The 26,372-nt window shown below is 45.6% G+C and overlaps 2 protein-coding genes across 6 annotated transcripts in view; one reads left to right on the forward strand and one right to left on the reverse strand.

The window, feature by feature from the left end:
• Positions 1 to 6,912: 6,912 nt before the first annotated feature.
• Positions 6,913 to 21,329, reverse strand: TMEM218 (transmembrane protein 218). Of its 3 annotated transcripts, none has more exons than XM_072822574.1 (4): positions 21,306 to 21,329; positions 12,254 to 12,363; positions 11,323 to 11,425; positions 6,913 to 7,647 (listed from the first exon to the last, which is right to left on the reverse strand). In XM_072822574.1, exons 2-4 carry the CDS (start codon positions 12,361 to 12,363, stop codon positions 7,513 to 7,515), a joined length of 348 nt encoding a protein of 115 aa, XP_072678675.1. In that variant the 5' UTR covers positions 21,306 to 21,329; the 3' UTR covers positions 6,913 to 7,512. The 3 variants fall into 3 exon arrangements, with proteins under 3 accessions (XP_072678675.1, XP_072678674.1, XP_072678673.1); XM_072822573.1 differs by lacking the exon at positions 21,306 to 21,329 and adding an exon at positions 20,668 to 21,167; XM_072822572.1 differs by lacking the exon at positions 21,306 to 21,329 and adding an exon at positions 20,633 to 21,159.
• PKNOX2 (PBX/knotted 1 homeobox 2) overlaps positions 21,256 to 26,372 on the forward strand; it is a 309,127-nt gene continuing 304,010 nt past the window's right edge. For all 3 annotated transcript variants that reach the window (XM_072822559.1, XM_072822557.1, XM_072822554.1), the window contains exon 1: positions 21,256 to 21,816. The gene's annotated coding sequence lies outside the window, so the exon portion shown is untranslated. The remainder of the gene's footprint in view (positions 21,817 to 26,372) is intronic.

The raw sequence follows: 26,372 nt of genomic DNA on the forward strand, positions 1-26,372 counted from the left end.
TCCTCCAGGGCCAGGACTCGGGAGAGGCAAGGGGGACAAGGCAGGGAGGCATCGCTCTTGGGCTTGGGGCTGGGCCACCCTGGACAGCGAGGGCCTCCGTTGCCCCAGGCTCAGTCCCAGCCCTTGGTGTCCCCAGGGTGAGGTGGGGGACACGTGTCAGGGCAGTGCCGGGGGCGGGGTGGGGGGCATGACTAAATCCCCAGCGTGTGGGGCAGGGATGGTGGCAGGGGCCTGCCAGTGATGACGACGAGTGCTCGCCGCCCGCTAGCCCCGCTCCAGGAGTGGAGGGGCAGAGGGCGCGGTGGGACGATGCCCTGAGCACCCACACCAGGGTGATGGCCCGAGCAGGGAGGCGGCCCGGAGCTGCCTCTTGTCCCCCGTGCTCCTGAGCACTTCTGCCTCCCCGAATCCTGGAGCGCTGCAGGCCGGGCTGGCCCTGGCCCTCCTCTCCGCCGCCGCCGCCAGCACAGTCCGGAGTCCGCTGGCCAGCCGTGCCCGGTGCTGGGTGTCCCGGGACCGCTCGGCCCCCCGCTGCGGCTGTCACAGCCGGCACTCCCTGCGGAGGTGCTCGGGACAACACTGATGATCTGATGATCGGGGGTGGTGGCCCAAGCGGGAGCTGAGCCCTCGCGGCCGGGCATGAACTGGGACACCAGGGCCGGGGCCGCACTCACGGGGGTGCACACGGCCACGGTGACCGCTGTAAGCCTCCGGCTGCCTGACACCCACTCTGACGTCAGGGACCCCTAGGTCCTCGGGTGCCCCCCACCCCGCCCACCCCGGGCCGGGGCTACAGTGCCCAGCCTTACATCCAGCCCAGCGTTCTTGGAACCTTCTTTCAGGGCAGAGGCATCTGCGCGGCTCACTGAGGGAAGCCACTAGATGGTGCCATCGTCCCCCGCAGAGCCCAGCGTGGGCCACGCAGTCCTGCCAGCAGAGACAGGGCCGGGTGCTGTGTTCTCCAACTTTCAGCTCTCTCTCTCTCTCTCTCTCTCTCTCTCTCTCTCTCTCTCCTCTCTCGGCTGCTTCGGGTCAGGGTAGGCTGGCAGGAGACCTCCTCCTCCTCCTCCCTAGCCTCCCCCACTGGCCGGCCTGAAGCCTGTGTCCTGGCCAGGAGGACAGTCCTAAGGGGACCCACCTCCGAGGACGAGATGGGCTGCAGGGACACCTGCAGACAGTATTAAGTCTCCCTCCCCGCCCCTGCGGAGCCTGCCTGGGGGAGGGATAAGACGGAAATTCTGAACAATAGGCGAGAAACACTGGAGATGGGGGGGGGGGCTGAGAGGCATCACCATCCCTCCTCCAGCCTGAAGGAGGGGGGCAGGCCGGAGGGTGATCCCAGGGCAGTTGGTTTGCTGGATCCCCCAGGGCAGTTAGTTTGCTGGGAATGAATGAACGAGAAAGGCGTCAGAAGGGAGAATGAATGGACCGGGCAGGCAGTGTGATGGGGGAGGGGGGTGCCTGGAAGAGGGAGGACGTTAAAAGGAAGGCTGAGCAAGCCCCTACAGTGCAGCATGGGGACCCGAAAAGCAGCAGGATGTGCCCGGCCTGGCTAGGGGGCCGGGGGTAAGCCTGGCATGGGGGGTCAGCCCCAGGTCCCAGAATCAAGGCCTCGGGCCGCAGGTGGGAGTTTGGGGGAAAGAGAGAAGGTGGAAGAGCCCCAGCCCTGCCGTCTGCCCCTCCGCACTGGTCTCTCAGGTCCCGGGTTCCCTGCCCACCTCAGCTCTGGGCACTGACTGTTCCCCGGAAGCCTGCTACCTGCCTTCTCTCCGGGCCTCAGCGCTCACTTGGGGCTAATGCAGGAGCATTACGTTAATTAGTTATTCATTTAATTTAACTTCACATTTGGTCTCAATTAAGCTTAAAGTGTTCTTCCTTATAGATGTTACAATAGCACTTGTAATTAAAAAGCAATAACTCTTTGCATTTCTCCTTTAGAGAGCCATTGGGAGGCTGGGGTGGTGTGCGGTTGCCGTGGGGGGGCAGGGAGGCAAGAAGTAATGAGAAGAAAGGGAACCCTTGGCACTCTGAGGCTTTTGGCAGGACTGAGGTTGGGGGAAGGAGACTCAACACATCATGGGGGTGGGGTGGGGGCCCTGGGGACCGGAGGGTGCTCCTGGAGATAAAGGGGCAGGCCCTGGATATAAAGCAGCAAGGTGGGCAGAGAACGGAAGGTGGAGGGTGGGAGGAATCAAACCTTAGGCATGGGGGGTGGGCCATATAGTCTCCAGTAGGCAGAACAGCACCCGCCCACACCCCCTGCAAGATGTCCACATCCTAATTCTCAGGACCCATGAATATGTTAACTGCAGATGGGACTAGGACCGTGAGATGAGGAGGCCATCCTGGGTTCTCAGGGTGGGCCCACTGTGATCACGAGGCTCCTTATAAGCCACAGGGGGAGGCAAGAGTGTTCGTTGTCAGGTTAGAAGATGGGGCTCTGAGGACAGAAGGGGACGCTGGCCGAGGAATGTGCAGCTTCTAGAAACTAGAAAGGGAAAGGAAATGGGATTCCCCTCCAGATCCTCCCAAAGCTTTATATGAGCCTCGTGAAACCTACTTCAGACTTCTGACCTCCAAAACTGTAAGATAGGAAACCTGTACTGTTCTAAGCCACTAAGTTGCGGTACTTTGTACTACAGCAATAGGATGTTATTACCTGTTCCCCAGTGTAAAGCTGGGGCGATATCCATTTGGAGACAGACAAGCCAAAGAAACCCCCAAAGAGGGCAGCCCCAGTGTTGCAGCGTTTGAGCGCCGCCTGCAGCCCAGGGCGTGATCCTGGAGACCCTGGATCGAGTCCCACGTCGGGCTCCCTGCATGGAGCCTGCTTCTCCCTCTGCCTGTGTCTCTGCCTCTCTCTCTCTCTCTGTGACTGTATGAATAAATATATAAAATCTTTAAAAAAAAAAAAAAAGGATACCCCCAAAGATGAAAAGAAAAAAGGTGGCGGGGCTGTCTATGGAGCATCTGGGACCAGCGTAAATACCAGCTGTGTAACCACCCGAGTTCTCTGAAGGCTGGACCGTGCCACATGCGCATCCTGTACTGTACCCAACACAATGGGAGGAAAACCAGAAAAAGAAACTTTCTCATTCTGTTTGTGGTGTTGGGTCCTGATTTTTATCCCTGCTGTCATTTCTTAGGTCCCAGGAAACTGAGACAAGAGGGTGTGTGTTGGGAGCTGGAAACTTTTTTTCCCTTGAGTAAACGGCAACCACCAACAATGGTCTGCTAGAAACCGAGATCAAGAAACAAAAACCTGCTTGGTTTGTAGCTTCGATTCTTCCACTGGCACCTCTGAAAACCAACCCAAGTATCCAACATTCCAGGTGGACAGCATTTAAGAGAGGGAGGGACGTCTATGTATGTCCTGGAAAACTCAACCTATGGGCTGCTCCACTGTCTCTCAGCCCGTGAGGAGCCAAAGTCCAACAGGCAAAGGCCCACCAAAAACACAAGGTGGATGAGTGCCGTTCTCAGGTCCTGTGTGGCTTTTAACTGCTTTCTCTCTCGGACTCCTGCCCAATCCTCTTTCTGGGTTTTCTGTTAGACTCAGCTGAGCCTTTTTGGTATTTCTGTCAACTAGATTTGCGTTGCTTGACCTTGGTCCCTCATTTTTCTTTCTTTTTATTTTATGGAGCAACATAGTATAATATAAAGTATGTAAAAGATTAGACTGGAGCCAAACCACCTTGACTTCAAACCCTGGCTCCTATTTAACCCTGAGCTGAGTGACCCCACCACTCTGTACCTGGTCCCCATCCAGGACATGGGGATATTAAGAGCACTGACTTCATAAGGGTTGCTTATGAGGATCATTTAATATTTACAAAGCATTTACAGAAATGCTTAGCACGTTTGATAAATATAATAAAAATTGCAATTTCAGCCTGTGAGGAATAGAATATTTCCAAGTATTGGGATGGAAATAGAGATTAAAGATTGAATCCTATGAACTAAAAAAAAATCCCTTCCCAGCCTGAGTTCCTGCACTTCTGTGAGGATGACTCCCACATCTGGAAACTAGTTCCTATGTAACAATAGCCAAATACTTAAAAGTTTAAGCCAAGAAGTTATGATGAAATATTTTTATTCATACTACAGATGCTAATCAGAAATTCTACAATGGAAGTTTTATGTTTTTAAAGACATGGGTTAGGGAAACGATGAGATCAATAGCTATAAAATACTATTAACTAATGTAGAAACAACGAGTTGTTTGTGAGCAAAAAATGATCTTTATTATTATTTGAGGAGTGAAATGTCAGGAATCCTGATGTCAGGTTTGAGCCCCACTAGTAACCAGGGAAGTTTTAACATCCCTTCCTCTCTTTGCCTGTTTCTCTTCCGTAAAATAATTGCAGCAGGTTTCTGTACGCTTTGAAAAAAAAATCAAAGTAAAATAAAAATGCTTCAGCTGAAGCAACAGTGAGATAGAGTTGACAGAAGAGTTTATGTCTTAGAGAACAGAACAAGAAGTCAAGAAGTGGATTCCCTGATGTTAGAATTAAATGAATGGCAGCACACGTGGTACAAAGCATGGACTATGCATTTCCCAGGACCTGAATGTTGGCACAATAACTTTGATGAATTTTTAGATTAAATAGCAGATACCACATAGCAGCAAAGAATGTTAGCTTTACTTCCATTTGTATAAATGAGAAATTTAAGGAACTTGTCAAAATATTACCTGGTTAAGTGTGTCTGGCAGGCTTGAGGGACTTTGTAAACTATAACACGCAGCGCCACCTAGCGGACTGGACCAATGTCTCCGTCGTGGGGGGTGTGTGGTGTCCTGCTAATTTAGCTTTTGTCAGGATATAATTTTAAGAGGCTATGAAATCACCTGTTTTCCATGTAGAACTAACTGTTGATTTACTCTCCCTCTCCACCTTGTAAACAGTGGGGATCACCAGTCTTTCTGCTACAGGATCCCCTCTGGGTAGGGCACAGCACCACCTGTTCTAAGGCCATGATCAAAGAATTATGAATGGGACACTAAGATGGCCTCTATGCCCTGTCTCCAAGGAAGGTGGTGAGCCCAGGGGGTGCCATATCAGACTCTGTAGGGTGCCCCATGTAGGACTCTCAGTGACATTCATGTTTCAGCTGTCTACTTCTTTTTTTTTTTTTTTTTTTAATTTTTATTTATTTACGATAGTCACACAGAGAGAGGCAGAGACACAGGCAGAGGGAGAAGCAGGCTCCATGCACCGGGAGTCCGACGTGGGATTCGATCCCGGGTCTCCAGAATCGCGCCCTGGGCCAAAGGCAGGCGCCAAACCACTGCGCCACCCAGGGATCCCTCAGCTGTCTACTTCTTATCTCAACCTGTGGTTGTTTTTTTGTTTTTTAATGGTTGGCCATAACTGCCTAGAGTATGAAGTTAGAGAATAATCTATCAGTCATTTCCTCACGTAGTGAGATCTACAGAAGGCAGGCCAACCTAAGAAACACTTTGTACAAAGTGTATTTTTACCCTTAACACACAAACCTGTCATTTATATCGTGCAAAACACACATACACATGCGAACACACTCACACACATACACACACACATTAGCTAGCCATGGTGTTTTAGTTTCCAACCTTAACACATTTTTTTCCATGTAGTCATCCAAAACTTCATAGCTATTACCCATTGATCTCATAGTTGGACACCTTTGTTGGGGAATAAAAAAGATGGATTCAAGGTCAGAACCTACAAGTTTTCCCAGATTTGCTTTGTTAGCAAGTCTTTCAGGAGGTGACAAATGGCAGCCTGTGCTTGTAGGAGTCCATGCTCCACTTGGGCTGGCTCAATGTTTCTGCATGGAGATTCACAGGTATCTGGAAGCTTCAGTGCAAGTGTCCAGAGAAGAGCACATAGCCTGACTGCCCATTCGCCCCACTTCCTTCTACATGTCTGCATTCTCCTTTCTCCCCTCCAATCTGCTTGGAGAGATGTTTCTCCTTTCTTTTCTTACCTGTAGGCCCTAGGCCAGATGAAGAGATGATTTCCTTTGAATTTTTTTCTGTGACAAAGCCTTATCTGCAAAGATTTTCCAAACTGAGTAAGATAGAGACAGTTCAAGTGCAGAAATAAATACACCTGGCTTTCATCAGTCCATGACTCCCCCAAATCACCTATTCTTTCCTCTTTTAATTTAGAGCTTAGCCTCTGCTGGGGTATCATCTCTACACTGACAATAGGATCCAGGAGGGAAAGTGAAGGGAGACGTGGCCCTGACTTCCTTAAGCTCTCAAAGTTCCACAAAGCTCAGTGTGTATTCTTTTTAGTCTGAAACAGATCCCAGAGCCTGCCACACCTCAGTGTGCATGCTGGTTGTTATATGACGCCTGGGCAACTTAGCTCAACTCTTTAAGCCTTAATTTTTTCTGCTTTAAAACCAGATGATAACAAATATATTGTAAAATTTAAATACACTGAATTACAAGGGAACTTGTATACTACTGGCACATAGCTCAGCACATGCTCAAAGTTTTCTTTCCAACTTGTTTTCTGGTTCTTAATTTTAAGCCAGAAGATCCTTCTTCATTTAGTTCTAGGGAGTCAGGAGGTAACTTCCAAAAAGGAACCACCCTAGAGCCCCTCCATTTAATTATAATTTTGGTTGATGTGGGATCTGAGACCGGTATAAAATTGTATCTAATCCTTGGAATGTATGTATATTCCTTACCAGCTTTGGAGAAAAAGCTACAAAGATAAAAAGAAATGATAATAACCCCAAATGGATCCTATGACAATTTAAAAAGGCACTTGAAAGCCACCAAATGCTAAAAGAGAAAGAATCCGGAGATTTATAGCAGCAAGACAAGCAACCAACATTTCCATATCTTCTTCTAATACCCAAGCAACTCTCAAATAGAGAATATAGATTGAGAAAGCTGTGGCCAAGACTCTGAAGTGAAAGTCGGTCCTCTGATTGTTTATTGCTTTACTAGAGCAGAGGGAAGTGACACCCATTGCCTGTACAGATTCTGTGGCACCATATGCAAACTGGTCAATAACCAGTACCTGGGTAACTCTTCCAACTCATCCCATTAAAATAATCTTTTGAACTTTGAGTGCCTTTCCTTCCCAAATGATCCCACCCTTTTAACAAAGAATCTTGTGTATTCTCAAAAGGACAAGAGTCTTCAGTCTACTGGACAGAAGAAACCAAAGTGTTCCTTTTCCCAAAATCCATTTACTGATGTCTTGATTGAAAATCTACTGGAAGCAGGTCACTGTTACCATTACCTTTTCAAAACAGATTGAAAACCTGAGGAACAGGTGCTAAGACCACACTATCCCTCTGAAGATGGTGAGAATCATCTCGGCAGGGCCAATTTTGCAACCCCATTTCTGGAAGCCAGGACTCAAGGGATTTGTCTTAGTCATGAATGGATATTTCTCCAATCTTAAGGCATGAAGGCTGTCAAAATAAGGTTCCGAAGAGTACCTTTCTGCTCATCAGTGACCTCAGAAGTGAAGGACAGAATGGTTTGGTCTTCCTGAGTAGTGCTCAGTAGGACCGCAGCGGTTTGGCATAGATTGGCTCCAGGATATGATGAATGAGAACCAAAAACAGGCCTCCAAGGAAGACAGCAGTGAGGAAAGCCAGCAGGACATAGCGGCCAATGAAAAAGGAATCCACAATCTGTAGAAGGAAACATCAAAAATGAAATTACTATCACTTCAGCACCCTGCTTGTGCTCATCTGAAATCTTTGATGAGTGGGCCCAAAGTCCATTTCTATTTGTGACTTCCAGTAACGTCCTGCTCTGAATCTCCTCTGTAAATGACTAAGAAAGAACCTTAACACCCTGAGCTGGAAATATGAGATAAAGATAAGATTAATGAAGGACAGGGAAAAAAATGGCTCAATTTAGAAGGAGGCTCATAAACACTGCAAAGACCTTGGATGAGCTCTTTTATGTTCTGAAATCAGTTATCTGAAAGAGTTCATGAGAAACTTGCTTGCTTGGTCTTAGAAAAGCTCATTTTTGATGTTAACTTTTCTATTATGAATATTTTACTTTTTAAAAAGATTTTATTTATTTATTCATGAGAGACACATAGAGAGAGGCAGAAACATCACCAGAGGGAGAAGTAGGCTCCCTGCGGGGAGCCCGATGCAGGACTCAATCCTGGGACCTCAGGATCATGCCCTGAGCTAAAGGCAGATGCTCAACCACTGAGCCACCCAGACGTCCCTATTATGGAGAATTTTAAACATATAAAAATATAACAGCGTAATAACCCCCATATATGCAAGATCAAGCCCCCAAATCATCAACCCATTCATTGCTGATTCAGGAGAGTTCATTTTCAAAATGGAAAAGTGATTCTTTAAAACTTTCATCAGAAGGGTCCTGAACCCTGACATTCATAATCCAGTGCTCCAAGGCTTAGGTTAAATGACCATTTGACTGAGGCACTGAAATGTTGAAAGGATAGATAACGTGCCCCAAATCATACAGTTGGGTGCCTGCACTCATACTTGAGGCTCCAATGCTGTTGGTCTTTGCGGACCAAACCTATACTTAGAGTTGGCTCTGCCCACCTGCCTACTGTCCGCTGCCAGAGCTCTACTCTTCCCAGATCCAATGAGTGGTGCTTAAATCAGGGCAGGAAAAAGCAATTTAATCTATGAACCTAATGGAACTGGAACATGAACCAAGTGACAGGATGACTTCACAGCTTCAAAAGGGAAGGGACTCCAAAATACCTGAAAGGCAGTTATGGTAGACAGAACTATGGCCCCCAAATGCCCATATCCTAATCTCCAGAAATAGTGAATACATTAGATTACATGGCAAAAGAGAAATAGGGTTGTAAATGGAATTAAGGTTGCTAATAGGCTGACTTTAAAATAGGGAGATTAGCCTGGATTATCCAATCCAGGTGGGCCCAGCATAATCACAAGGGTCCTTACACATGGCAGAGGGAGGTGGAAGAAAAGGTCAAAGAAAGAGATGTAAAGATGCAGGTAGAGTCAGCGAGATGTTTGCTGGCTCTGAAGATGGAGCAAGGGAGCCACTAGCCAAGGGCTGCCTCTAGAAGCTGGGAAAACAAACAAATTCTTCCCCAGAACCTCTAGGAAGGCATTCAGCCCTGCCAACCCCTGACTTTAGCCCGGTGAGACTGCGTTTGGACTTCTAACATACAGAACTGTGAGATAAGACGTCTGTGTTGTAAGCCATAGAGCGGTGGTGATTTGTTACAGCAGCAACAGGAAGCTAATACAGTGGCGATGTCCAGACTACCTGTCAAGTCCTAGCACTGCTCTGATCGCCGAGATCCAAAGATACCAAGAAGGAAAGGGCTGCTCCAGAGATTACCCCAACAGCAAACTTACAACAAAGGTCAGTTTGATAAAACAGCTTTAACATAACTTTGACCTTGGCTCCTGTACCGAACAAGTCTCTCGCGGGCTACATGTTTGCTCGTTTGACACGTTTCACTTTTTAATTAGCCAATTAGCAGGCCTTGGGTGCAGAAGGCCCAGGTCATGTATTATTGATACAGTATTGAGCCAGGCTGCTGCAGGGGCCAGTTCTCAAAGCCTGAAAATGAAAACACCAGTTCTGTTGGCCATGCTGACAGACATATTTTGCTCAAACATCCTTCTCTCCTGGGTCTGTAACTCCTATGACGGAGGATAGAGGGATTGAATTCAAAACAGTATTTTTGGTTCTGCGCCCTTTTTCCAATATTCACGTCTACAGCGGCCCAGAAATATGGCCCTTCATACTCTCTCCCTCTCAGGGAAACAGAGGCGGGAGTCTCTTTCTGGCTCCCACACTTGGTACTTGCACCTTGACAGAGCAGTTTTCAAATGTTGAGAAAAACACCCGCTATGTGTGGAAATGATTCCTTAAATCTGTGTGGTATTATGTGCCATGGACTTTTCAGAACAAATGTCCTCTCTTTTGCCACAATCAGTCCTAGATAGGGTTAGAAACGTGCGCCAATTTTAGTTCAGAACTTGGATAATTTTGTGTACTGTGGTCTAGTGTCGACAACTCACCCACAAACCCCCCAGTTTCTGTCGAGTCCCCAACAATGAAGATTTTGCAGACAGACCTCAGCTTGAATCCTTGTTCTGCCTCTTCCTATATATGTATGACCTTGGGCAAGTTACTTTAGCCTCTTAGAGCCTCAGTGTCCTTACCTATAAAATGGGAATAGCACTATTTCATACTAGTTAGAGTTGTCTTAAGGTTTAAGTGAGATATGCTGAGATATGCAAACAAGGTGCCTAGCACACAACGTCACACACAGTAATCCCTTAAAAAATGTTAGATGAGGCGCCTGGGTGGCTCAGTCGGTGGAGCGTCCTCTTGATTTCAGCCCAGGTCATGATCTCAGGATCCTGGGATCGAGCGCTGTGTTGGGCTTTGCATTCAGCCAGGAACCTGCTTAAGGTTCTCTCTCTGCCTCTCCCCCTGTCTCCCTCTCTTAAAAAAAGAAAAGCGTGAGCTAATGTCATCATTATTACTTTAAAAATGAAAATGGGAGGTTGAGAGGAAAGAAGCTGCTAGAATGAGTGATGGGAAATAAGTGAATACCATTATCAAGATCTTAGGGTAAAGCCAGAGTCCCAGTCAGGAATGTAGTAGATGGGTGGGGTCTCCAGAAGGACTGTGAGTGAAGTGGTAACAATCCCTCTAGAGAGGTGGGTGCTGGAGGATGGGGTTCCAGGAATGAGTGGCAGCCCATCCCCCCAGACAGCCATTGATACTGAATTCAGCTGTCTCTACAACTTCTGCTTTTCACAGAAATGCTCTTTCCCCACCAATCTTCTTTATGGAGAGTACTCTCTTAAAAGCATGCGTGGAGTAATTGAAACACACGGGGATGGACAAGCTTGCCGCTCAGCACCCTGAGGGCATCGTATGCTTTGGCAGGGATCTAGGTTTCTGAGCCCCGACTACCAGGATGGGGACACTTGTATTTCAGGGCCAGGTGCTGTTCCTGTTCCTAAGTCATTTCCTCTTCTCCAGCCCCACTGTGTCAAGTGGTTTTTGGATGCACTGCTCATTCAGCTTGATGCTCAGTGGGGACGCACTCGAATCAGGCATCTGACTGCCCCGTGGTGTTGCATTTGGGAACCAGTGTGAGAGTCTCATCCTGGGTGAAAGGACTGGGCAATGTAAAACTTCCCCTGGGCTTTCCCCACCCGTGTGTTAACTTTATGCTTCCTACACATTTCAGCTGACCTGACGACCTGAGACCTGATGTAGGGGAGCACCTCGGAGCAGGATAGTGGTCTAGACCAAGAGAGAGAAGAGTCATGACTCAGGAGGCAAAATTAAGCCAATGGTTTTACCTTCATTTCAACCTCTGGGGCTGGGACTTCGCTGGCTCGAGGGAAGAGCAGCAGAACTGCTGTGATGATCAGAGCGCCGAGGAACACAAAAATGATAGAGAACCTGGGGTCAAAAGACAGAACGTCACGAGCCTGGTTTACAGATTCCTCTCTAATCAGTTAGGTCTGGACTGGCTCTTCCCTGGAGCCAATATTCTAAGTTCTAGTCTCTTAGGGCACAGAGTCCTGCCCACACTGTCCAGTGAATTAGAAATACTCTCCCCTTCTTCCTAGATGGGTCCCCAACTGGATGCCTTCCTATTGATTCCTGGTGATTTGAGATTCCTAAGAATGGGAATTAGTACTTTTTATTTTGCCTCTGTGCATTCATATCATGAAAAATCAGAGCAGCCCTTCCCTCTTCTCAACTTCTCTGTTTGTCTTTAGACTGGAATACTCTGGTAGATCACGTAGCTCGCTGCTTTGTGTGGACACTGTCTGGCCAGAGCGCGACTCTGCAGTATGCTCAGGGTCAGTGTTCTGAGGCCAGTCCCCAAGAGAGAGCCAAGCCATCGGCACTTCTGCTGTGTCCCAGGCCCAGGTTAGGGCCTTAGGGACAGATGGAGCATGTGCTCTCTTAAGTCTGAACAATTAAGAAAGACACACACATACACCTCCGAGAAATTCAGCAGGCAGAGAATGCGGATTTCCTTTTTGTCCCATCTCCTCCACAGTGAGAGCTGGAAAATAAACCACTTCCCTTCTCCTCTCACCTCCGCTTCAGAGCATAAATAACACCGTCAGTGCTTATGATAACAGGTTAAAATGCAACTCATTCAAACTGCCAGTAATTACAAAAATGATCTTCTGGATTCTAAATGTTTAATGAGCATCAGCGATTTCGCTTCTAATTGCTTTTACCTTGGACTCCCAGCTGGAGAGAATGCCTTACCTGGCTATCCCCGAGGCTCTGGATAACAGCACACACAGCAGCAGCACTAGCACCCAGAGCAGGGCTAAGATGAACACGCCGGCCCCCACCCCGAGCACGGTGCCAGCCATCTGTGGGGGAAACGAAGCATGAGCACCGTGCCCCACTCGGCCCTGGAGCCACCCGGGTACCACGTGCCATGCGCCACCCTCCCTGCACTGGTGCTACCTATCTTCAGCCCTCTCCTGGCTTGTGCGAGGGCAGTCAGACAGGTGCAAATCCAAATACAGAATGTCCGAATTCAGTATGATGAACTTTTTTTTTTTTTTTTAAAGATTTTATCTGGGCAGCCCTGGTGGCGCAGTGGTTTGGCGCCGCCTGCAGCCTGGGGTGTGATCCTGGAGACCCCGATCGAGTCCCACGTCGGGCTCCCTGCATGGAGCCTGCTTCTCCCTCTGCCTGTGTCTCTCTGCCTCTCTCTCCCTGTGTCTCTCATGAATAAATGGATAAAATCTTTTTTTTTTAAAGATTTTATTTATTTATTCATAGACACAGAGAGAGGCAGAGACACAGGCAGAGGGAGAAGCAGGCTCCATGCAGGGAGCCCGACGCGTGGGACTCGATACCAGGTCTCCAGGATCACACCCTGGGCTGAAGGCCGATGCCTAACCACGGAGCCACCCAGGCGTCCCAGTCTGATGAACTTCTGATTAGAATTATCAGAATACAGGTCTTTGGGAAAATTCAGTCTCTTAATAGGAATTAGAAATTTAAAACGCAAAGCCTTTGTTTTAGGTGAGGATGGAGAGGTTGCTTTCTGCTCTGTGTGGCTCACTTCAGATCTGGTATCTGAATTCTGGTTTGGCTTCTCTGATGCAGCAGCAAGCTGAATGCTCTCCTATAAACACTACCGGCTGGGGGCGGGAGGTGGCTGTGAAGGCACCAGGGCCCAAGCACAGGGAGCCCATGTGGAGGCTGAAGCTCTCAGGTGTGCTAAGTCTGAGTCTGAGGTGTGAGCTTTAACTCCCCAGACAATCACAGGACAGATATGTCCCCACTCTACTGTTGAGTTTTTCTTCATGAAAAGGAAGCAAACCCCTAAATGCTTGAAGAAGATGAGAACGATGGAAGAAAAAAAGGAACCATCACTGTATTTACAAACATATTTCATTTACTCATGCAACAGACTTCTGAGGTAGGTCTTATTACAGTTGGGTTACAGAAGACATAACTGAGCTGTAATGTGAAGGGATATGTATTAGCAAACTGCTGGCTTATGATAGAGTGGTGTCCTCTCACAGTTCTGGAGGCCAGAAGTCTGAAATCAAGGTGCCAGCCAGGCTGAGCTTCCTCCAAAGGCTCTAGGGGAGAATGCTTCCTGGATTCTTCTAGAGTCTTGAGTGCCGGGCATTGCTTGGCTTGTGGCTGCATGGCTCCATCTTCCCATGGCCTTCTCCTTTGTATCCCTGTCTCTTCCTCTTCTGTCTCTTATGAGGACAATTGTGGTGCATTTAGGCTCCACCCAAAGAATCTGGTTATCTCTTCTCAAGATCCTCAATTATGCCTTGCAAAGACCCTTCTTCCACATAAGGTCACATTCACAGGTTCTGGGGATTAGGATGTGGGCACAATCTTTGTGACCCACTCCAATGATTCTAGAGCAGTCCCTCCCCTTGATTTTCCCCTTCAGTATCAGAGACAAATCTCAAGCAAATAAATTCCTCCTCAGTCAATGGTTTTCTTTACCCTGATGGCTTAAATACCACAAAAATTATCATCTATGAGAAGCTCTGTTATAAAGCCATTGGAAAGATCGGAAAGGAAGCCCTAGGAATAAACTGACAAACAAACATTTATTCGATCAACATCTATTACGTGCCACAAGGGAGTCACAAGGGTCAGAAGGGTAAACTAGATGTATCTTCTGACAGAAGCTGCAGGCCCGCTGGAGAACGCTGTCATGGGAACAATTATCCACACCACACTCTGATAAGCAGACAAAGTACAGTGGGAACTGAGGAAGTGCGAAGGGAGAAGGCTTCACCCAGGTGACCTCGCACAGGCCCATTTGGGAAAGAATCAGTGTGGCAGGATGACAGGCAGGGGTGGGATGAGCTGAGAGAGGAGTGGTGGCAGATGAGGCTGGGCTCTCACTTGCCTCTCTCACCTAACTTGGGTGCATCCCCCCCTCTTAGAGCACACGGTATCACCTCAGTAACCCTAAACTGTCAAGTGTTTCCCACTTCTGGGTCCTTGTATTTGCTGTTTCCACTGCCTGGATTTAACCCCCAACCCCCAACGAACCTTCCACTATTTACAGGGCTGGCTTCTCATCTGTCTGATCTCAGCCTTAAATGTAACCTCCTCAGAAAGGTCTTCCCTCATGGCTCTTGCTAAACTAACACCTCGAACAATTACTCTCCATCACTCCTTATTTCCTTCAGGATACATTTCACAAACTGTAGTGTACATTTTTACTTACTATTTACAGGTTTACTTTCCATGTCTCCAACTAGTATAGTAAAGTCCACTAGGACAGAGACTTTAAATCTTGCTCACCACAGTATCCCCAGTTCTTACCACAGATTTTATAAGCAAGAAATATTTGTTGGATGAATAAATGAAGCAGTGCTAACAAGTCCACAGAAATCAAGTGAAGGTGTGATAGGATCATTTTTAGCTTTAGAAAGATGACTGTAACTTCTGGTCAATACACTGGACAGACCTACCAAGGGAAGTACCTCATACAACAGTGAACACTTGCTTAATAAAACTGAGCAAAAGGAATTCAATACATGGCGGAGCTCGGAAGCAATAAAGGAAAATCCTGAAGCTATAAATGAAAGCGTAATTCAAAATCTGAGTGGTAAGCAGGAGCTGAGCTTTGCAGGGATACCAAAACCAGCTGCAGACTCTGGAGCAGCCCCCTCTTGGACAGGTGAAGTATCAGACCCACAATACAGAGAACTGGAACTGAGAACAAGGCATAAAGATAAGCCCTGAAAGGACTCATCTGTGTTTGAAATAGGGATGAAAACATTTGCTGCTGACTTTGTTGGAGGAAAGCTGGCAAGTACCTCAGGCCATGAGTGAAAAAAGAATAAACCAAGAGAAATGTGAATCCCAACCCAACACCACATGTGGATGTGGGGTTCAAATCATACTATCAAAGTGGTATGGGAATCTCGAGAAGTAAGATTAACATAAAACCAGTCTAAAAGTGAGAAACCCATAAATGCCCAGCAGTGATAACTGAAACCACTCTGTAAGGATGCCACGCAATCGGCACACAAGGCTCCTAGTAGAGTGGGTATAAAATAAAGATGTTTTCAGATGTACAAAGACTGAAATGGAGTTCACATATGCTTGGGCAAGAATGAAAATGAACCAAGAAAGAAGGCATGGATGGGAGGAGGAATGGTAAGAAAAATACTGGGAAATACTGATAATAAAGATTTCTGTAATGATAAGGACAAATTGTTTGAGGAGTTAAAAACAAGGAAGAACAATAGCGACATATTTATGGATATGTCTCTTCAGGCAAGGGAACCAAAGCAAAAATAAACTATTGAGACTACACCAAAATAAAAAGCTTTCACACAACAAAGGAAACCATCAATAACACAAGGCAACCTAGTGAATGAGAGAAGATATTTGCAAATAATATATCCCATAAGGGGTTAATACCCAAAACACATAAAGAAATTCTACAATTGGACACCAAAAAACCCAAAAAAACCCCAACAACAATCTGATGAAAAAATGGGCAGAAGACCTGAATAAACATTTTTCCAAAGAAGGCATACAGATGGCCAACAGACACTTGAAAAGATACTCAACATCACTCATCATCAGGGAAATGCAAATCAAAACCACAATGAGATATTACATTATACGAATCAGAATGGCTAGACAATAAAAAGAAATTACAAGTGTTAGTAAGGATGTAAAGAAAAAGGAACCCTTATACACTATTGGTGTAACATACATTGGTACAACCACTTGGAAAACAGTATGGAGGTTCTTCAAAAAATTAATGATAGAAATACCATATGATTCAGTAATTCCACTCCTGGGAATTTACCTAAAGAAAATGGAAACACTAATTTGAAAAGATATGCAGCCCTATGTTTATTGCAGCATTATTTACACTAGCCATGATATAGAAGCAACGTAATAGTGCGTCAATAGAAGAATGGATAAAGAAGATCTGGTATGTACACACACATGTACACACATGAGCCGAAACCAAGAGTTGGATGCTCAATGGACTGAGCCACTCAGGTACCCCCAAAGGTTTTTTTTTTTTAAGTAGAGAAATAAACTACATTCCTGGATGGGATGGTTCAATATTAAAAGATCTCAGTATCAATTCAATGCAATTCTAACCAAAATCTCAAAATAAATTTTTATGGAACTCATGGAACTTGAAAACAGATCCTAAATTCATATGGAAGAGCAAAAGCCCAAGAATAGCGAAAACAATTTTGAGAACTAGGATGGAGACTTGCCTTTCTTGTTACCAACTGCCGCAAGACACATTATAAAACCAAGGTAATTAAAACAGTGTGATATGGCATAAAGACACATGGATCAGTGGGATAAAATAGAGAACCCAGAAACAGATCCATGCATTTATGAGAACTTTGTATAGGACGGAGCTGGTTCTGATTCAGCAGGTAAAGGATTTCGTAGATGGTGTTGGGACAAATGATCATCCAATCAGAAAACTAATACTCGACCTCTACTTTATGTCATATACAAGCCAATTTTATATGGAAAGTAATTCATAATAAAACAGCATATGTTTAAATATACAAATGTTCAGGCTGACTACACTAGAATACGTAATGAAGTACAGCAGTCAGATGCTTGCACCTAAACTTAGAATCACCATGAACGCAAAAGCTACAAATGCAGGCTCATGCAGGTGTGTTGTATGGCAACTCAAATACCACGAGCTGGGCTGCCTTCAGTTATGTGATTTTCTCAAGTGATGAACAACTCTTGTTAAAGTTCCAAAACACAAGTAAGTATAATTTTCCCTTGATTTACATTTGAGTTGCATTCCTGGAAATTTTACTATATCAAACTATGCCAAAAAATACATTATGTTTATATGAAAAATGGAGTTAGGTTCTAGGCTCAGATTACAAATAAGTATCCTGTGGGACACTTGAAAATTGTACAGGATGCAGGACAATTCACTGCAGAACCTCTAGCATCCGTAGCCCTGCTCTGAAAACCCCAGTAGTGCCTTCAAATCACAATAATAACCAAATGTGCTCTTACAAATTCCAAAATGACCAACAGGGCAGTACCATCCCCTTGGAGAACCACTGTTCTAGAAAAACTCCTACATAAAGAGACATCTATAAGGATGTTCACTGCAGTTTTTTTCATAATAGCAAAACATCTGAAAAAACCTAAGTGTCCATGAATAAGAGAATGGATACAGTATTATATACTCGTAATGAACACTTAAAATGAATGAATTTGGTTACCTGTATTGATAAGAATGTTATCTCAGAGACAATGTTGAGTGATAAAGGCAAATTATAAATTGAAGCCCACAGTATGATATTAGTTGTGTTTTTAATATTAGAGAAGTAATATATAGGGGCACCTGGGTGGCACAGTTGGTTGTTTTCAACTCTTGGTTTCAGCTCAGGTCATGATCTCAGGGTCAGGAGATGAACTTCTTAAGGCTCAACCTCAGCGTGGAGTTGGCTTCAGTTTCTCTCTTCCTCTCCCTCTGCCCACCCCGTGCCCCACCACCCCACACACTCTCACAGTCTCTCTCTCTCTCTCTAAAATAAGTAAGCAGATCTTTAAAAAGTAATATATATCATTTATGATGTACATGTATACTGTACAAATATAAATACATGGGCACAAATGATGTACAACAGTCTCAAGAGTGTTTGCCTATGGGGAGGGAGGAATGGCAAATGGGGCCAGAAAAGAGAACAAGAGGGATCTGAAATAAATCTGTGATGTTTTATTTAAAAGAAAAAAACTTAAGCAGATGTGCCAAACTGTTAATGTTTCTTAATCTCGTTAGTAGGGCATAGGTATCTGTTATACTACCCAGTGTAATATTCTCTATTTATGAAATTCTTCAGAGAACTCTTAATTTTTAAAGAGGTAGCTGGTGGCTCAGTGCATATGAATTAAGATCAGAGACCAGACTGGTGACCAGTAGGGGACTTTCTGGATAAGGGATGTTGAGGGTCTAGACTCCTGTAACTGTGGAAATGGAAAGGAGTCAAGGGAAAAGGTGTTAGAGATGACTCAGGTTTCCTGCTTCATTGACTGAGCTGATGGTACTACCCTAACAAGATAACTAGTTAATTGCTGATGTTTTGTATAAACTGTAAAAATTACTTGTAAAACTTGGACCAACTCTAACGCCTAGAATACTGGGCAAGTAGTAACTGCAGTTGGTACCATCAGAAACAAGCTCTTCAATCCCCATGGAAGTTTAAAGGTTCATGAGCCATTGGGGTCCATATATGGCATGGCTTTAAAGTAATGAGATAAATATCCCCAACCTCTTATAAGAATGCGGTTCATCACTTTATAACCAAACTGTACATTTTCTGACTAAGCATGGACAGGAAAGCCTAGATGTAGTATAAAGCACTATTGTGGGATAGAAGTGAACATCCAGTCATCTTATTTCGTTTATTCAGTGTGGGGAATACTTGTGATTATTTCCCATACTGGAATAGCTTAATTATTGAGTAAAATACAATTAAAAAAATTAAAATAGTGTTTTGGATTCATGTCCAGGGCTTTTTTTTTTAAAAAAAGATTTTATTTATTTATTCATGAGAGACACAGAGAAAGAGGCAGAGGGAGAAGCAGGCTCCCTGCAGGGAGCCAGATTCAGGAATCGATCCCAAGACCCCAATATCACACCTGAGCCGAAGGCAGATGCTCAACCATTGAGCCATTCAGGTATCCCCATGTCCTCGGCTTTTTTAAACCTTCTTTGAGAACAGATGGTTTAGCCAACCTGGTTTCCAGCATAAGTCCATTTACTTGGGACACCTGGGTGGCTCATCAGTTGAGCATCTGCCTTCAGCCCAGGGCGTGATCCCCGGGTCCTGGGATCGAGTCCCACATCGGGCTCCCTGCATGGAGCCTGCTTCTCCCTCTGCCGGTGTCTCTGCCTCTTTCTCTCTCTCTGTGTCTCCAATCAATCAATAAATAAAATCTTTAAAAAAAAAAGAAGAAAGAAAAAGAAATACTGAGTAATTACAGACATTGCCAGAACATTAAAAAAAAAGAAAAAAGAATTTGAAAACCCTGTTTAGTAGCCGACAACCAGAGCAACAACAGGTCCAATGTCCCCACTCTGTGCTCATGCTGTGAGGTCTTTCTTTGGAAAGAGATTGTCCAAAACTTTCAGAGGCCTGTGCAGTGCACCCCTCATTCATGCACTGTTGGTTCTTCATACCCTTTCTCGCAGCTTTCAGATAAAACTGACAGACAGGCATACATGGAGGTGCCTGACCCCTGCACCCCCAGCCTAACAGACCTAATACACCGCTGGCCCTGGCTGTGGATCCCGTGTGTGAATACCAATGGCCATCCAAGGATAACTTACTGTCCAGCACAAATGTGCATTCCACGGAGGCTAAGTTGGGCCTAGTGCCCTGTGGGAGGTAGATATCTCACCCATTCCCGCACTTTCACAAGCTCCAGCCCAGGAAGGCAGCAGAAAACGGGGATTCCAGGAGTCACTGGCCTTTCTTGAGGATTCACTTTCCTTTATAGCTGTCCCAAACATTCAAATATAATGGGATGAGCGGGGGGGGGGGGGGGGGGGGGGATCACACATTTATTTTTCTACATTATTTATTATTTTTCTACATTCAATCCGGTTTGAATTTTAATGTATTAGGATAATGCTTCTACCTTTGTTAATGAAGTAAAATGCAAGGCTGGGGAGGAAAAAAATCCATGGCGGCGCTACCTAAATGCCTTCGATGTGGCATCATCTCTTAGGGCAGTCTGAGAAAACGGGGACGGGGGGTCGAGGCCGGGGCTCCCAGTGCCCCCCCGGGGCAGTGCAGACCGCACCGGCGGCTTGCGGGGCAGCGGCACCCCCGGACCTGGGGTCTGCGGGTCTGGCGTCGCCCCCGGTCTCATCTTCAGGGTGTGCGCCCGGCTACCTCCCGGCAGGCGGACAGACGAATGTATCTGAATCACGCACCGACATTTCGCTTTCTCAGCAGCACGAGGAAGCGAGCATCCCCGCTTCCCCCGCCCCCGGCCTTGGGTCCAGATCTGCGGCGAGCCGTGCGCCCACGCCCTCCTGCAGCCTCCTCCACCCCAGCCTCCCCCAGGCCGCCTCCGCAGCCGCCCCCACTTTCCTCGCCTCCCCCTCACCTGGCTCTCCCGCTCCCACCAGGTGTCCTACTCACACCTCAAGGTCCGGCCGAGTCCAGCCCCAGGGGCTTCGGTCTCCTTCCGACGAATCACAAGTGGGCTTTCATCCAGGCGCTTCCAGATTCGCTAATCAGCGCGGCTCTTTCAACACCCAGCTTCCTTCGTATTTGCTTACGGCCGCAGCGCCTCCAGGCAACGCCGAGCGTGGCGGGTAGGCGCGTCGCTCTCCGTTGCTCCCTCCGATTGGTCGATGCTGGTGTCAATCACACCGTCTCTTAGGTAACCCGCAGAACCATTGGTCAGTCTGGCGCGGGGGCGGGTTGTTAGGCGGGAGGGAGTCTATTCTCCCGGCCTCCCTCGCTGTTACTATGGAGACGGTACAGCCGGCGGTAGAGCCCGGGAAGGCAACCTCTTCCCCTCACCTCGAAGCCTGGAGATTTGTACCGCAGTCTGGACGTTACTGTATGCTTCGGAGTCTGATGGGCGTCTCTGTTCCCGATCCGGTGGTTTGGGTGGGCGGCGGGACTCTGGGGGCAAGTCCCATTAGGCCTCGGAGAGGTGGGGTCAGGCCCAGTCATTAAGGGTCCCTAACCCCCCACCCCACCCCCCACCCCGGAAGGAGCCGAGGCCGAAGCACAAGTTGCAACAGCATCATATTTTCATTTATCCTTACCTGGCCTTATTTTATTTGGAGTTATTCTTCGGTTAGCTTTAGGAAGTAGACCATGGCCAGGATAATTCTGCTCAAGGGCCGGACCGAGGAAGCGAGGCCAGGGTCCATCGGGTAAATCTGCAGCCACACCTCCAGGCAGCTGGAAGTGGTCCATGCTTTTAGGAGACTGCTCTTACCCAACCGCAAACTAAAACTCGCCATGATCTAGTTCCGAAGCTATGTAGGGCGGGTTAGTCCAAAACATCCATAAATCAGGCCAAGCAATGGAAATAGGGCCGAGGATGCATGCTCCACTGCTGAATCAGGAAGGGAAAAGAGACCACAATCAAAACCAAAACAATACCAAATTTGAGAACTGCAGTGCTTGAACCTTTGACCTCAGACAACTTTCGGAAATGTCATGAAGCAAACTATTCAGTCCTGGGACGCTGAATCTCTGATTTAGGGAATTCAGCTCCTGCGTCATAGCTTTGTGAGTAAAATAGAAGAAGATGACTGAATTCCATTGAATGTAAGTCTTAAATTTACTCTGCTTTCAAGGTTTCATTTGCAGTCATTTGTCTCAGCCCACTATTTCTCATGTGTTCAACAACTGAACCACTTGGCCCAGGGAGGAGCTCTGAGGTTAAGAAAGCCATTATTTTGATTAATTGATTTCCTTGGAATTGAGTGTTAAAGTGTAGCAAAGCACTGGTAGGGACTATGAAGACACAAAAAAATATGTGGCCCCTGCCCTCCTTAATAGGCTGTGGTTTGTTCCTGCCAACAGCATATGAAACAATTAGGAAACACTTTAAGGCAAGATATAACATGAGCCAAACTTAATTGCCCCCAGTAATAATCATACTTCATATTTACAGAGCCTTTTGTAGTTTTCAGAGCACTTCTTCACTTGCATTATTTGGGGGAAATAGAGTTTTGGCTGGAGTTAGCAGGGGTCCTCATGGTATAACTAGGACTAATGCGGGGCCCTGGCATAGAGGGAGGAGTGGAAAAGATGGAACAGAGATGGAAGGGAATCCAGGGGGAGAAAATAGTCTGAACAAAGGTATTAAGACAAGAATGAGCAATGAGTATCTAGGGGATAATGTTGGAGACTGGGCTAAGCCAGAGTAGAGGCAAATAATGAAAAATAAGACTGTCTAGACCACCTGGTCAGGACCAGCTCTGAGTTCTGAATGTTTTGGGGAGGAAGTGTTCAAAAGTTTGAGATTGGGAAAGTTAACCTTCTTACACTTCAAATGATCAAGCTGACTTTAGTGAAATCATAAATTAAGAAGCAGGCATGACTGAGAAGGCACTCCAAACCTCTTACATCTTCCTGAATGGATATAACATTTTAGGTTTCCTCTCACATCAAGGGACCCTCCCCGCAAGCCCCACCTTTCTCTCACCCCTTAACTGGGAGGAGGTATTAGTTTTCTGATTAAATAATGACATTCCATCCTCTCATGGAAATTGAAAGAAGTGCTGTCGCCACAGCGCTCCATCTTTTGCCATCTCTTAATCAGAGTTCACTCTAGAGAAGATTGATTACTTGACTATCCAATCTTTCTCTTTTTAAAAATTGTCTCCTCTGTCAAGTGTTATACACTGCCTCTCCACCTTGCTGCAAATCTCTGCTGTATATGTATTGCTAATACTGTACTTGTAGAATGTAGGCGTCGTCTGTGTACGCATATCATTCGTTTAATTACAATTTTCTTTTCTCCTAAGCAAACCAGAAAGCTCAAGCAAGAACAATACAAACCAGTGCCTAATTTCCTCTTTCTTTAATGTGCAAAATCATTTGTTATGCTGTCAGACAGAGGTTGGGTGGTATGTAGGAGTGATCTCAGAAGGCATGGAATTTTCTTGTTCAGGGATCCCTGGGTGGCTCAGCGGTTTAAGGCCTGCCTTGGGCTCAGGGCGTGACTCTGGAGCATCGGGCTCCCTGCATGGAGCCTGCTTCTCCCTCTGCCTGTATCTCTGCCTCTCTCTCTGTGTGTCTCTCATGAATAAATAAATAGAATCTTAAAAAAAAAAACTTTTTTTCTTGTTCATTTTGTAGTCAAAACTTTTTCTGCCAGAGAGTTCTGAATTTCTGTAATATACATGTTTTCATGTGTGATGATTTGAGCATTCCTATTGGTCTGAAAATATAAGTTACTTAAGTAATTGTTGGTTATTAGCTGAAACTCAAAAGCGACCGTTGTTCTATTCTGCTAATTGGGAAATGATAAACAAAAATTTCCCCCAGTGCAGTTTTCACTTGTTGAACTCAAGTTACTGGCTTTCCAAGGTCATCCAGAATTGCTACCATGATTTTCCAGATCATAATATTTACCTGATGCTATAGACCAGGGTCAGTAAACTATGGCCTGCGGGCCTAATCTGGCCTGCCATCTATTTTTTGTATGAACTGCAAGCTAAGAATGAATTTTACATTTCTATTTTTTATTTTATTTTAAAGATTTTACTTATTTATTCAAGAAAGGCACACACAGAGAGAGGCAGAGACATAGGCAGAGGACCCTGGGCACACTACCTGAGCTGAAGGCAGATACTCAACCACTGAGTCACCCAGGTGTCCCGAACTTTACATTTTTAAATGTAATGTTGGAGAAAAAAAAAACAAAAGAAAAATGTGAAAACTATATGAAATTCAAATCTTAGTGTCTATAAGTAAAGTTTTTTTTTTGGAATACAGGTGTGCTCACAGGTTGTCTATGGCTACTTTTACTTTATAACGCCAGCACTGAGCAGTTAATACAGAGTCTGTATGGCTCATAAGCCTAAAGCATCTACTGATGGGCCCTTAAGAAAAAGATTTGAGGGGTGCCTGGGTGGCTCAGATGGTTGGGCATCTGCCTTTGGCTCGGGGGTCCTGGGATCGAACCCCACATTGGGCTTCCTGCTGCATGAGGAATTTGTTTCTCCTTCTCCTTCTCCCTTTGCCTGTTGCTCCCCCTGCTTGTGCTCGGTCTCTATCACATAGGTAAATAAAATCTTACAAAAAAAAAAAGTTTTAAAAAATTTAAAAATAAATAAAAATAAATTTAAAAAAAAGTTTTGATCCTTAGTATCTTAGAGATCTCTAATGAATTGAGTCCCATGGAATGCTGGATTTGACACAGATTTTGAAAATCATGTTAATAAAAAACAAAAACCATTGATAAAGATAAGTTACTTCTTGTCTAAAATTACATAGTCTATGGACAGAGCTGGTACTAGAATCCTGGTTCCATTGGTCCAAGGTTTCTTTTATCCATGCTGTCTTTTCTCATGTAGAGCTTATCTTAGTTAGGACAAGATAGGTGTTGTATAGTCTGGAGGCAAGGAGAATTTATCAAATCTTTCCTAATTTTGATCCCATGTCTCATCCAGACAAATACAGTACACTGTATTTGGATACTGGGGCTTTCATTATTTCAGCCAATATGAGTTGCCTTATATTTTTCCTTTTTTTCCTCATTTCTCAAAAGATATGTGACTATGATGAAAAACTTTTTTACTTCTGTGCTCTTTTTCTCTTTTAAGAAAATCTTTTCTCCTTCAACAAAGGGATTCAGAGGTGGCTGAGTTTCTTTTCCAGTCTAAGTTTCTTTGGGGAGGCGAGGATGATTAGGAAGCCATGGGACACCCGATTATAACTCTGGAGTCCGTGGATGGGCCATGTATGCAGAGAGGGGAGGAAGAGTGTGAACAGACCCCCTGAATGTTAAGGCTTAGTGGGTATGTGCCTATGTAGGCTTTTCTGGGGAGAGAATCCATAGCTTTTTTCAGATTTTTAAGAGTCTGTGACCCCAAGAAGATTCAGAATTATATATACGAAAGAGATGTGTCTGTGGAAGAAAGCTGCTCAGATGTGTGTCAGGGGAGGCCGATCTGGGTTCTCAAGTCTGTGTGACCTCGGCTGATGATGAGGGGAGAACCCTCTACCCACTTACTTCAGCCCACCCAAGTTTTTTACCCTCTGCCACTCATAGAGGTGATAAAAATTCATCAGATTCGCATAATGGTTGAACTCCGATGGTGATGAAATCCCAGTATAATTCTCTGCAAAGAATGTTCTGATTAATAGAAACTGCAGAGGAACTAATTTTATGAAAATAGCAAGTGGGATTGTTTTAGCTGAAGCAAGTCAGGAGAGCGGGTGCTGAAGCCCCAGTGAAAGATGCAAACAGCCCCATTGTGCAGAGCTGACAGCTCCAATCTGGCCGTTTATTTATTAAACGTCTTTCTGCTGTAAATTATTGAGCCTGGATCCTGGGAGCTGACAGAGCTGACAGGATAAGACAATAGGATAGAAAGCAAACCTACACAGCTTCCTTCAGCATTATTGCAGCATTGTGTCTTATGAAAGCTTCTGCTTTCCCTGATTTGGGGAAGGGGGCGAGTTACCTCTTTGGTAGGACTCAGAAACGGATGAGACAAGTAACATGCTTTTGATTTCTGAATTGTTTGTCCATTCTTACGAGTCAAAATGTCCTTCAGAGAAAATTCAACCTGTTGGCTCAACAGCTGAGAGCCAGGCTTTTTTGTCTATTTTCTAGAAGGTCTGGTTTACTCAGGAAAAAGCCAAATGAAATGTTTTAGTATACTCAGTCACCAAAAGATTGGGTCCATTCGGCTTATTTGAGAGCTGGGAAGGTTTCTTATGCCAGAAGGAGTTTTTTTTTTTTTTTTATTATTAAAGATTTATTTATTCATGAGAGACAGAGGGAGAAGAGAGGCAGAGACATAGGCAGAGAGAGAAACAGGCTCCATGCCGGGAGCCCAATGCAACACTCCATCCTGGGACTCCAGGATCACACCCTGGGCTGAAGGCAGATGCTTAACCGCTGAGCCACCCAGGCATCCCTTGGAAGGAGTTCTAAAGTCTATTCCTTAAGCCGAAGGACAGGAAAAGGCTGGTTGGCAGAGAGGCACTTGAATTCGGATTATGCTAGTAATCATTTGAAAAGCTGGAGTTCTGGAAAATAGGAGAGTAGCTGGGCCAGGGGGCAAGAGGCTCCATCGCCTGGTCAGGCACAAGGCAAGTGATAATGGATCATTAGTATGGATGCCTAAGGGTAGGGCCATTCA

This window comes from Canis lupus, chromosome 3, assembly GCF_048164855.1.
Source record: "Canis lupus baileyi chromosome 3, mCanLup2.hap1, whole genome shotgun sequence".
In the NCBI taxonomy this organism is placed as follows: domain Eukaryota; kingdom Metazoa; phylum Chordata; class Mammalia; order Carnivora; family Canidae; genus Canis; species Canis lupus.